Here is a 16,904-nt window from a genome sequence, read left to right on the forward strand (position 1 = left end):
CATTCCAAAGGAGCAGGATTTGACTCTGGGCCTGGACAGATGGGACAACCCCTGGGTTACCATGAAATATAGAATTCACGGTCTTTTTGGCAAAGAGACAAGTTGCCCATTTCCTCGTGGACCCCACCCATCAGTCACATCAGCAGGCTCATAAGACCCCGGGCTTGTTTTAGATCATATGGAAACCCCCTGCCCCTCCCTAAACTCCCCACTGTCACTGTGTGGAAAACAGAGACCGGCATGTGAGGGGAGTACAGGTCTTTTGCACGGCCCCAGCGCCCGTGAGGAAGCCAGGCCTCGGGCCCAGCGAGCAGTGAGGGCTGCAGCCCTCCCGAGCGCCATCTCTCATGTAATCGGCATCAGTAATTACTGCAGGAAGGGCAGACCATCGGTTTTGTTTTGAGGGGTCCTTCGGGGCATTTTACTTATGTAACTTGTGTTCCCAGCAACCCAGAGATGATTTTCCTCCATTTCCCAAAGCAGCTGGGTCAGTGCCTTCTCGTCGTGCCGTAGTCTTCAAGTACTGCGCTGCTCCACAGGCCTTGCTCCCATTTCCCCCAAAACACCTTCCTGTCTATAAGACAATAGACGTTTAAAATCTGATGCAGGGTCACTTGGGAGAGCATAGTGCTGACAGCAGCAAGGGCAAGGGTTCAGATCCCCGTACTGGCCAGCCACCAAAGAAGAAACTGTGATGCAGGTTTACGATCTAGACCACAGTCAGAATTATACCTTTGGTCGTTTATGTCCCTTCTGCTCTTGATTCTCTGTGATATAAATCAGTGTTTTTCATGTTGTAGGTTGCAATCCTTTAGGGTTGTGGCCAGCATTTTTTAAATAAATACAATAGAATAAGGTAAAATAGCAAATATCAGAGTACACTGCTCACAGGGTAGGTAAATATTGTTATGTTACAGTTGTATGTGTACACGTGTACTGAGTGTGAGGTAAAATACGCTTCCTACTGTGGGTTGTGGTCAGAGGAGTGTGAAAGCTGTTGCTGTCGATTGTATTGGCCCCAGTCGACGGGTCTACCTGGGGAAGAGCCTGTACCCATTCACATTTCTTTCTGTAAGGGAGTAAGGGCGGAGTTACCATTCCGCTCCTGATTGGCAGGAGGAAGACCAGAGAAGAACATCTGCCTAGAGAAACAGGTGTTTATTCAAATGGAGAAGCAGCTGAGCTGAGGGCCTGCCATTGGGCCTGGCGTCTGCGGTTACAGAAGCAACAGGAGGCGGATAGACAGAGGGACGGGGCAAGACCCAGGAAAGCAGAGGCCATGGGGCAAGGCAGCGTGGGGGAGAGAATCCTGGAGGACTTGGAGACCACATACTGTGACACATGTGATAGCATGCCCCTCTCCTTTCCTTCTGAGGGCAGGGGTCCTGGGCAGCTCCTCGCATCCCTTTCCTTCTCCAATTTCATCTACCCCAGGCTCAAGCATCTGTTTCCAGCCCAAGGGTCCCAGTTCTGTGGTTCAGGTTAGTTACACCACTTTCTTTACCCCTAGTCCATGATTTGAGAGTCTAAAATCAGCCAGAAAGACACTCAGAGGTCTGGCTCCTTACGGTTTGGGGTTTTCTCCCCACAGTAAAGTCAGAAGAGCATCTTTTTGCTTTGGCTGAGAGCCTGGTAGGGGATAGAAAGCCACTGATTCCAGGACAAGACAAGCTTACACTCAGGAGACCAGAGATAAGGGGTAGGAAGAAGGCATAATGAGGTGGATAGTTCTAGAAAGAAGAAAGAACACTGGATAGGTCATGTCTGAGGACTGACAGCCCTATCATCCTGTCCAGTTTGTAGGGGCAGTTCTCTTCAGGGTTCTCCATATACACCGCAAAGTTCAAGGGCCCAGTGGTTGCAAGAAGCAAGCAGAGAAGGGTAAATATCTGGAGTAAATATTAGAGGTAAACCCAAGGCTTTGCACAGAGTAATCAAATAATAACTGGCTTCAGATGTTTCCAACCTCAGAAAAGGTAACTAATAAAAGCTCTTAGCCTGATAAGCTGGACATTCCTGCACTAACTCACCTTCTTTGTTGTACTGAGTTACTCTGCTTAGTATCTTCCCCTCTCAGCCATGAGCACACGTGCTCAGACTGGGAAAGGCAGGTGACAGCAGGGCAGAGTGAGAGCAGGGGCCCGGGTGGAAGAGGCACGGCAGTCTAGTGGGAGCTAATGGACCCCAGGTGAGGTGAGAGACCTGGGAGTGAGCGCAGGTGAGTGGTGTTTGGGGTGGAGTTGGGGGCAGGTGGGGACAGCGTTGCTTCAGCCTTTGACTCGGGCCAGTTCCTACCATGCCGAGGGCCAAGCCTGGAGGGTCAGGTCCCTTGCAGTCCTGCTCTGGCTTTGCTCTTCTTGGGAGGGGAATGAGAGAGAACAGGGAAACCAGAACCCCGGGATCATAGGCCCTCTGGTGAAAACTCCTAGGAGGTAGGACAGCTGCTGAGAAGCAGAGAAGAAAGTGGCCGACCAAGAGAAGTGGGACAGCGGGGGTCAGGTGGTGATAAAAGGGACAGACACAGTAGTCCCCAGCTACCCGGCTCCAGTAATGCCCCTGTTCCCCACACGGCTCTTTCTCCAAGGCACGGCATTTCCCCTGGGGACTGACTGGGACTGTGGTCACTGGCTGGGCTCTTGGTACACAGGCAGGAAGGGCAGCTCTGAGAACGGGGCTTTCAGCCGCAGCACTCCGCGTTCCAGGTCGATGCAGCACTGGGGGTGTGCAGCAAGGAATGAGAGGTCACCTCCCCCAGCCCACTCTCTTCTGTCCCCTTCCCACCTTCCACAGCTCCCACCTGCTCCTTGCTCTTCCCCTGTTCCCATTCACCTGGACCTGTGGCAGGGAGGGACCCGGCTCTCTCGAGTTTTTTGCTTGTGGGTAACTAAAGAGCCCCTAAAAGGTGAAATTGTGCGTCTCCAAGTCCCTCTCACAGAACCCGATCGTGCTGCACAGCCGTGCCTTCTACCTCTTTTCCCAGTACCTTGGGTCGGGCCCCGGTGTGGGTGCCTTACCTTGAGAGAAAGCAGAGTCTGCAGTCCAAGACAGAGCTCAGGGCTCTCGACATCTGCAGGAACCATGTGAAAACAGAAGGGTCTGAACGTGCCCAGCAGTCACTGCCCTCCTCTCAGCACTCAGCCCTTCTCTGCCCACCCCATCCCCCAGGTCTGGGAACACTGTCACAGAGATTAGGGATATCAGAGCATCCTGGGGACACCTGGTACTAGCAGGGGCTGAAAGTCTCTGCCTTCGCCCCACCTGGAAGAGAACAGTGGAAAAGGCGAGCAGCTGGCTGTTGGTGAAGGAAGGACTTACCCACCACCTGGGCCGAGCATGCCACAGTCTCCTGCCCCAGCTGTAGCTCCAGCTGCTCCACCTGGGTCGGGGGCCCAGGAGTCAGGTCCCCACCTGGGGCTTTTAGGACCCTCGTCCCTAACCTGTGGTTGGGAAGCAAGGGTTATGGCCACCACATCCCCCTCTTCCACCTCCATTAATCAGCTCATGTCCCTCTCTACTGTACTTTGGATTCTCCTGCAATCCCTGGCACCACATGGATTGTCTTCCCTGCCAAGGCCTCCTAGCCACTCTTTTTTTTTTTTTTTTGTAACAGCTTTATTGAGACATAATTCATAAACCATAAAATTCACTCTTCAAAGTGTACAGTTCAGTAGCTTTTAGTGTATTTACAGAATTGTGCAACCATCACCACGATCTAGTTTGAAAATATTTGTGTCACCGCAAAAAGAAGCCACATCCCTCACTCGCTTGTTTGGGCCACGCTCTTACTTACCCCAGGCGGCTGAGGCATCCAGCGGAGATCCGATTGTGCTGGGTGCCTGTGTCCACGGCCACTCTAAGCAGCTGGTCCCGGCACTGAGAAAGAGGGATTGCGGTGGACCAGTGAGCCCCCAGGAGAATGGACTGGGCTTGGATCCTTCCATTTTCCCAACCTTTGATTTAGAAATAAGTGGAGGGAATAGTTCATTTAAAATTTATGGGACTCCTACAATTGAGGCAAAATTGACTCTCAGGTAAAGGAATCTTCGAAAAGATCTGGCCAGAAATGGAGGTTTGGGAGGTTGAGGGACCTCCTGGTTAGAGAACTTCAGGTTAGGAAGAAAGGAGGGATGAGAAGACTGGGATCTCTTGTTAGAAAACTCAAATGTGGGCAACCAGGAGGTTCACCACTGGAGACAAAGGGAGACTGCGAGTTCACTCTCTGGGATGTGCGCAGACGTTTGGTATGCCCAGGGCATTCACACGCACGTCGTTTCCCATCCCAAGCATGTATCGAGCATCTGCTGTGCATAAGGTGTGTTGCTGGAAGGTCCGTCAGTGAACGCTCTTCCTTAGGAGTCTAAAGGAAGTAAACGTAGCTCTACGGTGTGGTAGAAAGTCCGAAGGTCTGTGAGAGGTTGTGAATAAAGGCCCTGGGGGTTGAGAGGAGGAAAGGCGGTTTCCTACTGGAGAAGTCGGAAAGGTTTCAAGGAGGAGGTCACATCTGAGCTGGGCCTTAAAAGACAGTAGAGTGTGGACAGTGGGGAGCAGGAGGAGAGCTCTCCAGGCAGGGGAAACAGCGAGCAGAGACGCAGCAGAAGAGCAGTGGGCATTGACTGGGTTCTACAGCCATCAGGTGGCTAAACAGCTCCAGGGATGACAGGGTCATCACCTTGGGACACAGGAGCCGTTTCCAGGAGGGTTGCGTTATCCATATGCACACACACTGCTAGGACTTGCAGAGCACCCTGACGAGGACTTTCACATTCACATTGAAGTATTATGCTTTGATAAAGGAAAGGGCTAGAGTACTGGTGGTGACAGATGGACTGCACAGAGGGAAGATGGGTTGAGGCAGGGAGGAAAGAAGACAACCCCAGTTCTGGTCCAGGCTCGGGGGAGAGGTGCCTTTTCTCCCTCCCTCCCTCACCAGCCTGTGGAGACAGCCAGCCAGCTGTAGGCAGGGTTGTTAATGAAGGTCGGTGCCCTGGGAGGCCCCTCACCTTGCAGTTGACCAGAAGAGCTGGGGTCTCTGTCCTACTGGTCTTCCTCCTGCTCTCCTGGCCATGAATCAGGGCCTGCACCAGGGGAGACTCGCCCTGGAGCCGACTCTGGCTTCCCTCCACCAGGCGTCTTTGGATCACGCTGTGCGGCTGCTGGCTCCATCACAAAACAAGGTAGACAGGTCTAAACCTAGGTATCTGGGCCACTCAGTTCCCCAACTCAGACATCCCAGGATGCTTTCCCCAACCCCACCCCAGACCTGAGAAATCAGTAAGAAAGTGGCAGGAGCTTACCCAAGGATTCCAGCAGTCAGATAATCAGAGCAGAGTAAATCCCAATATCAAATCATGCTGTTTTTCTGGGACCCTAATATACTGCTCAGCAATGAAGAAACGGGAAGAGAACAGTCCGTTCCAAGTTTGACTGACCAAGTGGCTCTAGGCACATTTAAGGAACTAGTGTGCTTGTAGGAAATTTTGTCTCAAACCTACATTTATTTTTTCCTTAGGGTATTTTCCCCTCCGACCTCCCTCAATGGGCAGCAGGTCCCAGGTTGATGGCATCTTCAGAAATACTATGGTGGGAGTCATCCTTCACCTCTCCCTCATCTGCAGCCACCCCCACCCAATCCGGTCACTTCTAAATTCTGCCAGTTTTGCCTCCTGTATCCCTTTTTTCTTTCTTTCTTTTTTTTTTTTTTTCCTTTTTGTCTTTTTTCGTGACCGGCAACGGGATCGCAACCCTCGGTGTCACGCCCGCACCGCGCTCAGCCAGTGAGCGGACCGGTCTCTATATGGGATCCGAACCCTCGGTGGGAGCGCCGCCGTGCTCCCAAGCGCCGCACTCAACCGAGTGTGCCACCGGACCGGCCCCCGGCCCCCTGTATCCCTTTTTTCTTTCTTTCTTTTTTTTTTTTTCCTTTTTGTCGTTTTTCGTGACCGGCAACGGGATCGCAACCCTCGGTGTCACGCCCGCACCGCGCTCAGCCAGTGAGCGGACCGGTCTCTATATGGGATCCGAACCCTCGGTGGGAGCGCCGCCGTGCTCCCAAGCGCCGCACTCAACCGAGTGTGCCACCGGACCGGCCCCCGGCCCCCTGTATCCCTTTTTTCTATTACTGCCTTTGTCCCAGCCTCCCCTTCAGCTCTCCTGGAGCATTGCGACACTTTCCTGTGTTCGTCAGAACCTGCTTCCAGTACTGTTGCCTTTCAAGTACACCTGCTCAAAGCCTCCAGACTGATTATCTAAATAGCCCTGGCTATTCAAAAGTACGGTCCTCAGATCAGCAGCTTTAACACTATTTGGAAGCCTGTGTAACATCACACACCCACTGATTCGAAGTTTCATTGCTACAAGATCCCAGGTGATTTGTGTGCACATGAAAGTTTAAGCACCAAGGTAAAGCATCAAACTAACCATGTTACTCCCTTGTTTTAAATGCACCAAAGACACCTCATTGCTCACATCATGGAGCCCAAAGTTTTTAAGGTGATCCGCAGCCCAGATGACCTGGCTGCTGCCTGAGTCTTCAGCCTCCTGTCCCCTCGCTGCTCGTCTGCCCCAGCAGCACTGCCCGTACTGCTGTAGCAGGCTGCTCTCCACCTGCATGCCTTCACTCCTGCCTGCTCACCCCTCTTCCTGAAAGTCTTTTTTCTTTTTTTTTTTTTTTTCCCCTTTCTCTTCTCTGGGACACACTGGATCAGTGGCTCAACACGCTTTATTCAGGAGAGAGGTTTTTATTTTAGATCTGGGATTCCCAGTGCATCCTGTAATTAGTGCAGGATTTACCTTCTTTGGGATACCCTTTCTGACCTCATCGTGCCCCTCCCTCCACACACACCAGGCTGAGGTAGTGGCCCCTAGCTCCCTTTGTCATGCTTCCTGTAAATGTTATTTATGGATTTCACTCCCTGTTAGCCTGGAGAGTTCTTGAGGTCAGCCCTGTATCTCATCTTTATACCCCAGGAACTAGCTCAGCATCAAGTAGGCACTCAATACTTGCTTGCCAAAGATCCCCAGGCTCCATGCACTTTTCCACCTTCCCTTTCCCTTTGGGACCCGGGGGTTGTTTTTATACCCTTGGCTTAATGAGGCCCTGGAGGCTATTCCCCAGCAACAAGGTTACCAGTAGGAGACCCAGCCCTGGGAAAAGTGCAGGAGCTCTGGGACTGGCCGGAAGGAGGGGCTCCGCAGTTCCCATCTCCTTCCACCTTTCCCACGATGGGTACAGGCTCCCTCCCTTGTGCTCTTTGCTCCAGAGCTATCCCAAGGATCCTTCCAAGCTATTGTGTCTTGGCTCCCAAAGCCACAGGAGGTAACTGCTAGAGATCAATTCAGGAGGTCCTGAGGCAGAAGAGAGGTGAAAAGCCCAGGACTTTCTCATCGAAAGGCTGGACCTGCCACTCTGGGATGGTAATGTTGATCAAGCATCTTCTCCTGGGCCAAATTGATGTAGGATGGTCCCAAACAGAGGTAGAGGCTATAGGGTCCTAGCCACTGAGAGCCAAAGAACCTGCTTCCCTGTTCCATCCCCGTTTCTTGGCTGCACTTACCAAGTTTGCAAGGAGGAACAAGCCCCTGCAGTTCTCTGAATTAAAATCTCATTCCAATCACTTTTCCTCTTTGGGACTACTGGAATGGGCTAGAGGATTGCCTAGCCTCTGGGCTGGATTCCTAGAGGGGAAACCAGGCTGGGAGGAGTATGGAAGTAGGACCACGTCAGGGGAAGCCAGGAAGGGCTGCATTTGCCTCCAGACTCCCAGAGGCCACTGGGGTGGCCTCAGGCCACTGACATGCTTCATACCTCGCAGGTTGTAGGCCCTGCCGAGCACCCTCCCCTTAGACCCTCTGACTAGGAGATGGGAGAGGGAACAGAGTGCTCCCAAGCCTTTCTACAAAGGCCTTCCTCTCTCCTATGGGTCAGAGGCCAGATGTAATTCCATATTCTCTGGACCCTACAGAGCTCACTTCATCTCCCAGGCTCAATGGAATAATCGTAGCATTTATAGATGCTTTCTGTTCCCCAGGCACTGCTCATGTAACTCTCACCACCACCCTACGAGGTCGATACTACTAATGTATCCTCATTTCACAGATGAAGAAACTAAGGCACAGAGACACAAAGTAACTTGCCCAAGGTACTAAGTGGCAGAGCCAGGATCTGATCCCAAGTAAAGTGGCTCCGAGGCCCATGCTCTTAACCAGGACCTCTCAGAGGTCCCCGACCCACTCTCCTCAGTGCTACTCCCCTGCCCCATCCCCCTGGAGGCCATAGTTGCTGCAGTGGTAGAGAAGGAAAGGAGCCTGGAAGGGCCGTCCACCCGGGAGGGAGGGAGGGAGGGAGGGGGCACACGCGGAGACCAAGGGCCCAGGCGCGATCCATGTGAAACCCTGGTGCCCCGAACAGCTTTGATTCTGAGGGGAAAAGGCAAATGAATGGGCAGACCTGATAGGAGGGAGTCACAACCCTAAACTGGCCAGTCCTCCCGCCTTAGATGACTGCTCCAGAGGGCTCCTGTGTCCCTGAAGGCCTCTGCTCTAAACAGCACGGCTCCTCCCCATCCCTAAGATAAGCGCTGGGCTGTTAGAGAAAAAGGTGGGGGAAGCTGAGCAACGAGAAGAGGGCCCCTCAGAGCCACCAGGTGTTGGGGTCGTCCCTGTGAGGAGCCTGAGAATGGTCAAAGCAAAGCCCCTCAAACTGGCAGGAGGGTCTCTCCCCATCTCAGCCGGGAAAGGGTTCTGAAGGCTGAGGGTCCACACTGTGTGGTCCTCCCAACCCGTCCTCAGGATGTGGGGAAAGGGGAGAAAGGACCAGGGGACATTCTTGGGGTTGGGCAGGGGAGAGGGCTGCCTCACCAAGTCCTTGGAGGTGCCGAGCCTCTTGAGGCCGTCCAGGGGTAGCAGGTCAGCAGAGTCCTTGTGCAGAAACTGGGTGGCCTGTTTGAGTCGGCGCTGCTGGCTCAGGTGGGCTCGGTCCCGAAGCTCTGCCTCCTGTCCCCTCCTGGTGTCTCCTTCGTCTCTCCTGGCCTCCTGCCTGGTGCTCATGGCCCCTGTGGGGAGGAGCGGGGCGGGGGCTCCTGAGGGGGTCTCCCTGTGTCCCCTGCTTCTGTGAGTCCCTGCAGCTTCCAGCCTGTCTCTGTTCCCTGGACTGCAGCTCTGACAGGAGGGTCTCGGCGGGAGGAAAGAGGAAATAAATAAATAATGTGCAGGAGCAGCCGCGTCAGACACCAGTTTGCCGAGATTGCAGCAGAGGGAGCAAGGCTCCGGCTGGAAAAAGCCAGCGCTGGAAGAGAGGGAGGGTGGGCGAGGCTGCAGCTGGCGCTGGGCAGCGGCTCCGGGTGTGCGGTCCTGGTCAGAGTGGGCTTCGGAAAGGATGCGTGTGTACGCGTGTGTCAACTGTGTGTGAGGAAGCGCGTGTCACTGCGTGGGGTGGCAGTCCGGCGCCGTGTAAGTGTGGGGACTTGGCTCTGCTTGGCGTCCCTCCCGGTCTCCCCCCGCCCTGGGCTGCCCAGCTGTGTCCTCCACCTGCAGCCCGGGGGTCAGGGTGCAGAACAGAGAGGGGCAACGTGAAAGTGCCTTTCCCTCCCCCTGAGCACAGAGGTTCACCTTTCTGGGCCTCTCCCTCTCAGCATAGCAGATGTCAGATTCTTTATGTGATTCACTCTGGTGTCTGAGTTTCAGGGGTGGTGAGAGAGTGGCTTAGAGTCCCCACACAAGTAGGGCTCTGGCGTCTCCTGGATGCAAGTCTCCTCAAGTCCTGGCTGTTAAAAAATGTTATATTCCAAACATGCAGAGGTTATAAAGAACAAGATAACTGATACTCTGTAGTCACTACCCAGGAAAAAAGTAAACCTTAGGCTGGCCTGATAGCTCTGTTTGTTAGAATGCACTGCTGATAGCACCCAGGTCCAGGGCTCAATCCCTGCACCGGCCAGCCCCCAAAAGTAAAAATATAAACTGTTGCCAATGTGGCCTAATGTCCCTGCGTTCCTCCTGCCTCCTGAGTTTGGTGTTTGTCACTCCTGTGCTTCTCTTGTGCTCTTTATGCACATACACATGATGTATGTACCATATACATATGTACGTACCATATACACATGTACGTACCCTAAGCAAGACAGCACTTGCTTTTGCCTGATGCACAGCATGTATTGTTCTGCAATTTGCTCTTTGTTGCTCAATATTTATTAGTGAGATTCATTTAAGAGATATGCATAGCTCTAGTTATTTCATCTTAACTCCTATATAATACAGTATTCCACTATATAAATACATTTAGGAAACTTTGGTTATATTTCATTTTTTGCTCTTACGACCAATGCTACTATAAACATTTTTGCATACATCTCCTGGGGCACATGTGTAAACATTTTTCTTTTTTTCCTTTTTGTCTTTTTTACTGGCCAGTAACGGGATCGCAACCCTTGGTGTTGCGCCCGCACCACGCTCAGCCAGTGAGCGGGAACCGGTCTCCACATGGGATCCAAACCCTCGGCGGGAGCACTGCCACGCTCCCAAGCGGCGCACTCTCCAGTGCGCCACCAGGCCGGCCCAACATTTTTCTAGAGTTTATACCTAGGAGTGAAATTTCAGGGCCAGCAGATATATTTTTCGTTTGTTTCGGTGGCTAGCTGGTGTGGGGATCTGAACCCTTGACCTTGGTGTCGTAACACCACTCTCTAACCGACTGAGCTAACCAGCCAGCCCAGGGACAGCAGATATACATCTTCCCCTTCTGTGGCATATTGCCAAGTTGCCCACCAAACTATTTATACTAATGTACACTCCAGACAGCAGTGTATGGGGGTCCTCAGGTTCCGTGTCCTTGCCAACACCCGCCATCTGGCTTTTTATAGCCCTGGCTCATCTTCATCAGATACTTCTCTCCTCCTTTCATCTTTACATCATAAGAACGCACCTCTTTATATGTGGTGGATGCTTGGTATGCATCCCCCCCCAGCCCTGCTCCCTAGGGGTGCAATCTGATCCAGACAACTCCAGGGCACATGCACCTTCACACTCACGCAAACCAGATGTACACTGAGCTTCTGTGCACCAAGCCTTCTTCAGACACTTTCACAACTGCTACAGTTAAGTGAGGAAGTATTGTCTTGCGATCCCATTTACAGGTAAGGAAGGTACTTGTTATGGGACCTCATTTGTGACCTTATTTGGAGATTGGTTTATGCAGATATAATCAGGTTAAGATGAGGTCATTAGAGAGAGCCCTAATGCAATATGACTAATTTTAGTCCTTACTAGAAGCAGAAATTTGGACACACAGGGAGAACACCATGTGAACATGAAGGCTGAGGAACAACTAAGATTGTCAGCAAACCACCAGAAATCAGGAGAGAGACCTGGAACAGACCCTTCCTCACAGTCCTCAGATGAACCAACCCTGCCAGCACCTTGCTCTTGGACTTTCAGATTCCAGAACTGTGAGACCACACATCGCTATTGCTTAAGCCACACAAGTTCGTGGCACTTTGCTATGGCAGCATCAGGATACTAGTACACTAAGTCTTAGAAAACTTGCCCATGGGCCGGCCCGTGGCTCACTCAGGAGCGTGCGGTGCTGATAACACCAAGGCCCCAGGTTCAGATCCCATATAGGGATGGCTGGTTGGCTCGCTGGCTGAGCGTGGTGCTGACAACACCAAGTCAAGTGTTAAGATCCCCTTACCGGTCATCTTCTTTTTTTCCTTTTTGTCTTTTTTCGTGACCGGTAACGGGATCGCAACCCTCAGTGTCGCGCCCGCACCGCGCTCAGCCAGTGAGCGGACCGGTCTCTATATGGGATCCGAACCCTCGGCGGGAGCGCCACCACACTCCCAAGCGCCACACTCTACCGAGTGCGCCACCGGGCCGGCCCATACCGGTCATCTTTTGGGGGAAAAAAAAAACAAGAAAGAAAACTTGCCCAAGATTCAGTTACTGTGTGGAAGAGCCAGGAATGAACCCCTTGTGTTCTGTTTCCCAAGGCCTATTCAGTTTCTACTATCCCAGGAGGAGAATGCTGATGGAGATGATAACCAAAATGAGGGAATGAAAACCAAACTATAGTGTGATTCCTTCCATCCAGCTCTGTCCCACCCAGATCCTGGCTTGATTTGGACCTGGCTTTACCTGAATTTTCCAGCTCCCTCCCATGTCTTGACAGCTATCACCACCGTATGCTTGCCTGGGACAGAGGTGAAGAGGGCTCACTGACATGTTGTGCTGGGTTCCTGTGGTTGTTTCAACAGGATTAGCTGTATGCTCTGACAGATCAGTGAGTGACACACACAGTGTGACGCTGGGAGGTCCCAGCGCTGAAAAGTATCTTCTCCAACTTGCTTTATTCTTAGCAATTCATTCCTTAGGTTTGAAAATGCTTCCACATCTTTGAGAATTGTTTATTAATTCATCCTTTGGAGGCATAATACTAAGTTATCAATTAACAAGGATGAGATGGCTCTAGGGCACTTTGCACAGTTGTCCTGAGTCAGCCTGACACCTTGGACGGGATGTCTCAGGACTCTCAGGCAAGCTTAGGTCCGTGAACTGCACTCGAGGGAAGAACCCATGTGCCTGTGGCATGGAACAGAGAATCTGGAGCTCAGGTTTGGAGGGTGTGAGGCTGGGGACGTCGGCTCCTCTTTTCCTGTTGATCTGATAAGGCCTTTGTTGCCTGGCCCTGGGAACCACTCATGCTAAGGAAATGCCATTCTCTGGAATGTAGCTGTGGAATAGGAGTGTTCTGTGACCCCAACTGTAGGGCTAGGGCCTGGAGCTCACAGACCCCTCGAGGCCATTCACAAACTCTTCACACACAGGTCTACAAACTAGGTAACAGGAAAAAGGTCCTTGGAGCCTTGGTTGAAGGAATAATAATCTTTATTCAGTGCACACACACACATGTTGAAGAGGTAGGCAGTCCAAAGAGAAACTGAGCAGCTGCCAGCAAAGTAAGTGTGCTCTATTTTTAGACCAAGCTCTGCCAAGCTGGTGCTTCACACACTGAAGAACACAAGAATAGCAACAAGCTAAAAAGATACATGGGTGTGCATGCACACTAACTCCACCCCACACAACTTGTTTACAAAGAATGCGCTGCACCACCCCCAACTTGACCTGAGGCAAGGGAGCCTGACCAAACTACTCTACTTTCCCCACACCAACTAATACCACCTCAGTACCATCTTGGGGTAGGACTCAGAGGTAAGGAGAATCTCTTTTGCCTTTCTGTGTGTCTTGTCTCTGTCCTTCCCCCAAGTTGCAGGGAGAATGGAAATGTTCTAGCACTATAGAGCTCTGAGATCTTCTTTCTCAGGAACTGAGGAAATCCCATTGTTTTGATGGTGGAGAATGGCAGGGAATGTTCTAAGGCTAGTCCATATCCTCAGCTGGGTTGTCTGTGTCTTTGCCGATAATTCACCACCAGGCACTCATACCAGCAGGACAACTGACTGGTTGGTGCCCTCTACAGAGCAGAGAACATGGAACACTGCCAAGGAATGCATTCTTTTTTTTTTTTCCTTTTTGTCTTTTTTGTGACTGGTAACGGGATCACAACCCTCGGTGTCGCGCCCGCACCATGCTCAGCCAGTGAGCGGACTGGTCTCTATATGGGATCTGAACCCTCGGCGGGAGCGCCGCTGCACTCCCAAGCGCCACACTCAACCGAGTGTGCCACCGGGCCGGCCCCAAGGAGTGCATTCTAAAACTTGCCTGGGAGCCATGGGTCTCTGTGTTTCTAATGATGATAAAGATTGAGAAGGGCCTCAAAAGGAGAGGTTTTCCTGCCCTGCCAGCCTCACAAGACCTCAGGCTTGAAGGCCTTCTAGAAAACTTTCTGCCTTTAGATAAAATCAGATTACACCTTGTATTTGCCATTGCATCAGACAATCATTAGTGGTTCTAAACTTGAGCTGTCCCATACAGTAGCCACCAGCCACATGTGGCTACTGAGCACTTGAGATGCAGCTGGTCTGAACTGAGATGTGCCATGTATTAGTCTGTTTTGTGTTGCTATAACAGAAATACCTGAGACTGGGTAATTTATAAAGAACAGAGGTTTATTTGGCTTACGATTCTGGGACAGCTACATCTGGTGTGGGGCCTCAGGCTGCTTCTACTCATGGTGCAAAGTGGGAGGCAGCCAGCAGGTACAAGCAGATCACATGGCAACAGGAAGCGAGAGAGAGAAAACAAGAGAAAGGAAGCAAGAGAGAGAGAGAGAGGAGGTGCCAGGGTCTTTTAAACAACCAGCTCTCATGGGAACTAATAGAGCGAGAACTCACTCATTAATCCCCCCACCTAGGGAGAGCATTAATCCATTCGTGAGGGACTCAATCAGTTTCCAACACTGCCACATTGGGGATCAGATTTCCACATGAGTTTTGGCAGGGACTACACAACCAAACTCTATCATGCCACAAGTATAAAATACACACTAGATTTTTAAAACAATACAAAAAACAGTCTGAAACATCTCATTATTTTCATATTGATTACATGATTTTATATGGATATTGTTTTGGATCTACTGGGTTAGATAAAAACATTATAAAAATTAATTTCACCTGTTTCTTTTTACATTTGTAATGTGGCAACTAAAAAATGTTTAATGAGGGCCGGCCCAGTGGCACACTGGAGAGTGCGCCGCTTGGGAGTGTGGCGGCGCTCCCGCCGAGGGTTCGGATCCCATGTGGAGACCGGTTCCCGCTCACTGGCTGAGCGCGGTGCGGGCGCAACACCGAGGGTTGCGATCCCATTGCCGGTCCCCGGTGCAGGCGCGACACCGAGGGTTGCGATCCCGTTACCAGTCAGTAAAAAAGACAAAAAGGAAAAAAAAATGTTTGATGACATATATGGCTGCATTATATTTCTGTTGGTCAGCCCTGGTCTCCGTAGATTTTACAGCTCGTTTCCTCTAACATGGTGTAATACTCCAGCATCTCTCACCCTGTCAGGAAGTTCTTTTTTATATCTAATCTAAGTCCCTTTAGCTGTATTCAAAGTCCGTGCCCTCTTGTCCAAGCCTTGGTAGAGATGGAGATTAACTGTATCCCACCTTCCTCGTGACAGCCTTACATGCCTTTCAATTTCTTTATGCCTTTTCTTTTCAACATTCGTCCCTGAAGGCTGGTTAGTGCCAATTCTTATCTCTGCTGGTAGGGGTAGCAAGGAAGTGCTTCTGGCCCAATGAAGTCACCCAGTCAAATGCCAAGCCACATAAGGAAACTCCCAGAATATTCTTGATAGAATTGGTTATTCAGAGCTAGACAAACAGCTCCCTTGAGCCCGTGGAGGGTAGAGAGCAGCCAGTTCTATTTCAGGCTTTCTCCTCTGGGCCTGTCAGATCTGCTGAAGACAGGAATTAAGTTGTTTCCCAGAATTATCCTGTCCAGCAAAGGTCCCAGGAACCCTGTGTCAGTTTTGAAATTTATTACCAGGAGAAAACACTCCCCTACTCCCACACCAAAAAGGTAGGTCTTCCAAAGACTACCAGGCTAAAACAACTTTTTATATTTGTGACACTGGGATGATTTTCCTATTTTATGGAAGGTAAGACCAAAGCACTATTAACCTAAATAACAGAGAGAGTCTCTCTAGAAGAACAACGGGCTTAATCGGGAATGGAACGTTGCAGTGGGAATGCACGTGCCATGTAAAAGGGGAGGTAGAGGAAGACAAAGTGTTTTTTTTTTTTAAAGATGACCGGTAAGGGGATCTTAACCCTTGACTTGGTGTCAGCACCACACTCACCCAGTGAGCGAACTGGCCATCCCTATATGGGATCCGAACCCGGGGCCTTGGTGTTAATTAGCACCGCACTCTCCCGAGTGAGCCACGGGCCGGCCCCAAGACAAAGTGTTTTAAAGGAAAAGTGATTGATCCCAAATAATTTTCCTTGGCTATAGGATCAATAACAAAAGTGATGCCGGTCAGAGGTTGGACAGGCACCTGCTGGGCAGATGTCCTTGCAGAAGTATTTTTTGTGTAAGGGTGTGATGACCTTTGCATGAGGTTGTGGTTTTGCAGACTCCTTCATGATAGTTCTTGTTATCAGGCATTCATGCATGAGAATTCCCCTCTTCATGGCCTTTCCCTGGCTCTGTCTGTCAGGGGTTTTAACATATGTTACTCCATTTTGATTCTGACAACTTTCACAGCACAGAAAGATCAAGCAGTTTGTCTCTGTTGATGAGAGCAGACTGAGCTCAAATAAGCTTGGTCACAAATTCCAATTCTGTCATTTACTAGCCAGGTGACCTCAGGTCAAGTGCTTAATCATTTGGAATCTATTTTTTCATCTGTAAAATGAAATAACACACAATTTGTAGGGTTGGTGTGAAGTTTAAATGAGAGGTATAATGGCAAAAAACAGTAAACTCTGTGTCTCAGTTTACTTAAATGTAAAATGGAAATTATAACAGGACCTACTTCATAGTGTTGTGAGAATTACATGGGTTGATTCATGTAAATCTCTCAAGTGGTGCCTGCCCCACAGTAAGTGCTGAGAAGACGTTTGCTGTTTCTTGGGAATCGTGTGCAGTCAGGGCTCTTCCATACCTGCAGGTTGGCCGTACAGCAGATGATTTTATATGGATATTGTTTTGGATCTACTGGGTTAGATAAAAACATTATAAAAATTAATTTCACCTGTTTCTTTTTACATTTGTAATGTGGCAACTAAAAAATGTTTAATGAGGGCCGGCCCAGTGGCACACTGGAGAGTGCGCCGCTTGGGAGTGTGGCGGCGCTCCCGCCGAGGGTTCGGATCCCATGTGGAGACCGGTTCCCGCTCACTGGCTGAGCGCGGTGCGGGCGCAACACCGAGGGTTGCGATCCCATTGCCGGTCCCCGGTGCAGGCGCGACACCGAGGGTTGCGATCCCGTTACCAGTCAGTAAAAAA

General features: G+C 50.8%; 1 protein-coding gene across 1 annotated transcript; it reads right to left on the reverse strand.

Annotated features, from left to right (window-relative positions):
* Window positions 1-2,231: 2,231 nt before the first annotated feature.
* On the reverse strand, window positions 2,232-9,228 carry NRIP2 (nuclear receptor interacting protein 2). Its single transcript, XM_008577856.1, has 6 exons — window positions 8,857-9,228; window positions 5,001-5,153; window positions 3,791-3,873; window positions 3,316-3,437; window positions 3,015-3,067; window positions 2,232-2,714 (listed from the first exon to the last, which is right to left on the reverse strand). The coding sequence occupies exons 1-6, from the start codon at window positions 9,043-9,045 to the stop codon at window positions 2,622-2,624; spliced, it is 693 nt and encodes a 230-aa protein (XP_008576078.1). The 5' UTR covers window positions 9,046-9,228; the 3' UTR covers window positions 2,232-2,621.
* Window positions 9,229-16,904: the final 7,676 nt, after the last annotated feature.

The sequence above is a fragment of the Galeopterus variegatus genome, unplaced genomic scaffold (genome assembly GCF_000696425.1).
Source record: "Galeopterus variegatus unplaced genomic scaffold, G_variegatus-3.0.2 Scaffold70, whole genome shotgun sequence".
In the NCBI taxonomy this organism is placed as follows: Eukaryota; Metazoa; Chordata; class Mammalia; order Dermoptera; family Cynocephalidae; genus Galeopterus; species Galeopterus variegatus.

Coding starts and splice junctions, on each gene's coding strand:
- NRIP2 (XM_008577856.1), bottom strand. CDS start 9,045: ATGAGCACCAGGCAGGAGGCCAGGAGAGACGAAGGAGACACCAGGAGG. Junction 3,874..5,000: donor CTCTTCTGGTCAACTGCAAG/GTGAGGGGCCTC, acceptor CCTCTTTCTCAG/TGCCGGGACCAGCTGCTTAG. Junction 3,438..3,790: donor GGATGCCTCAGCCGCCTGGG/GTAAGTAAGAGC, acceptor TCCCAACCACAG/GTTAGGGACGAGGGTCCTAA.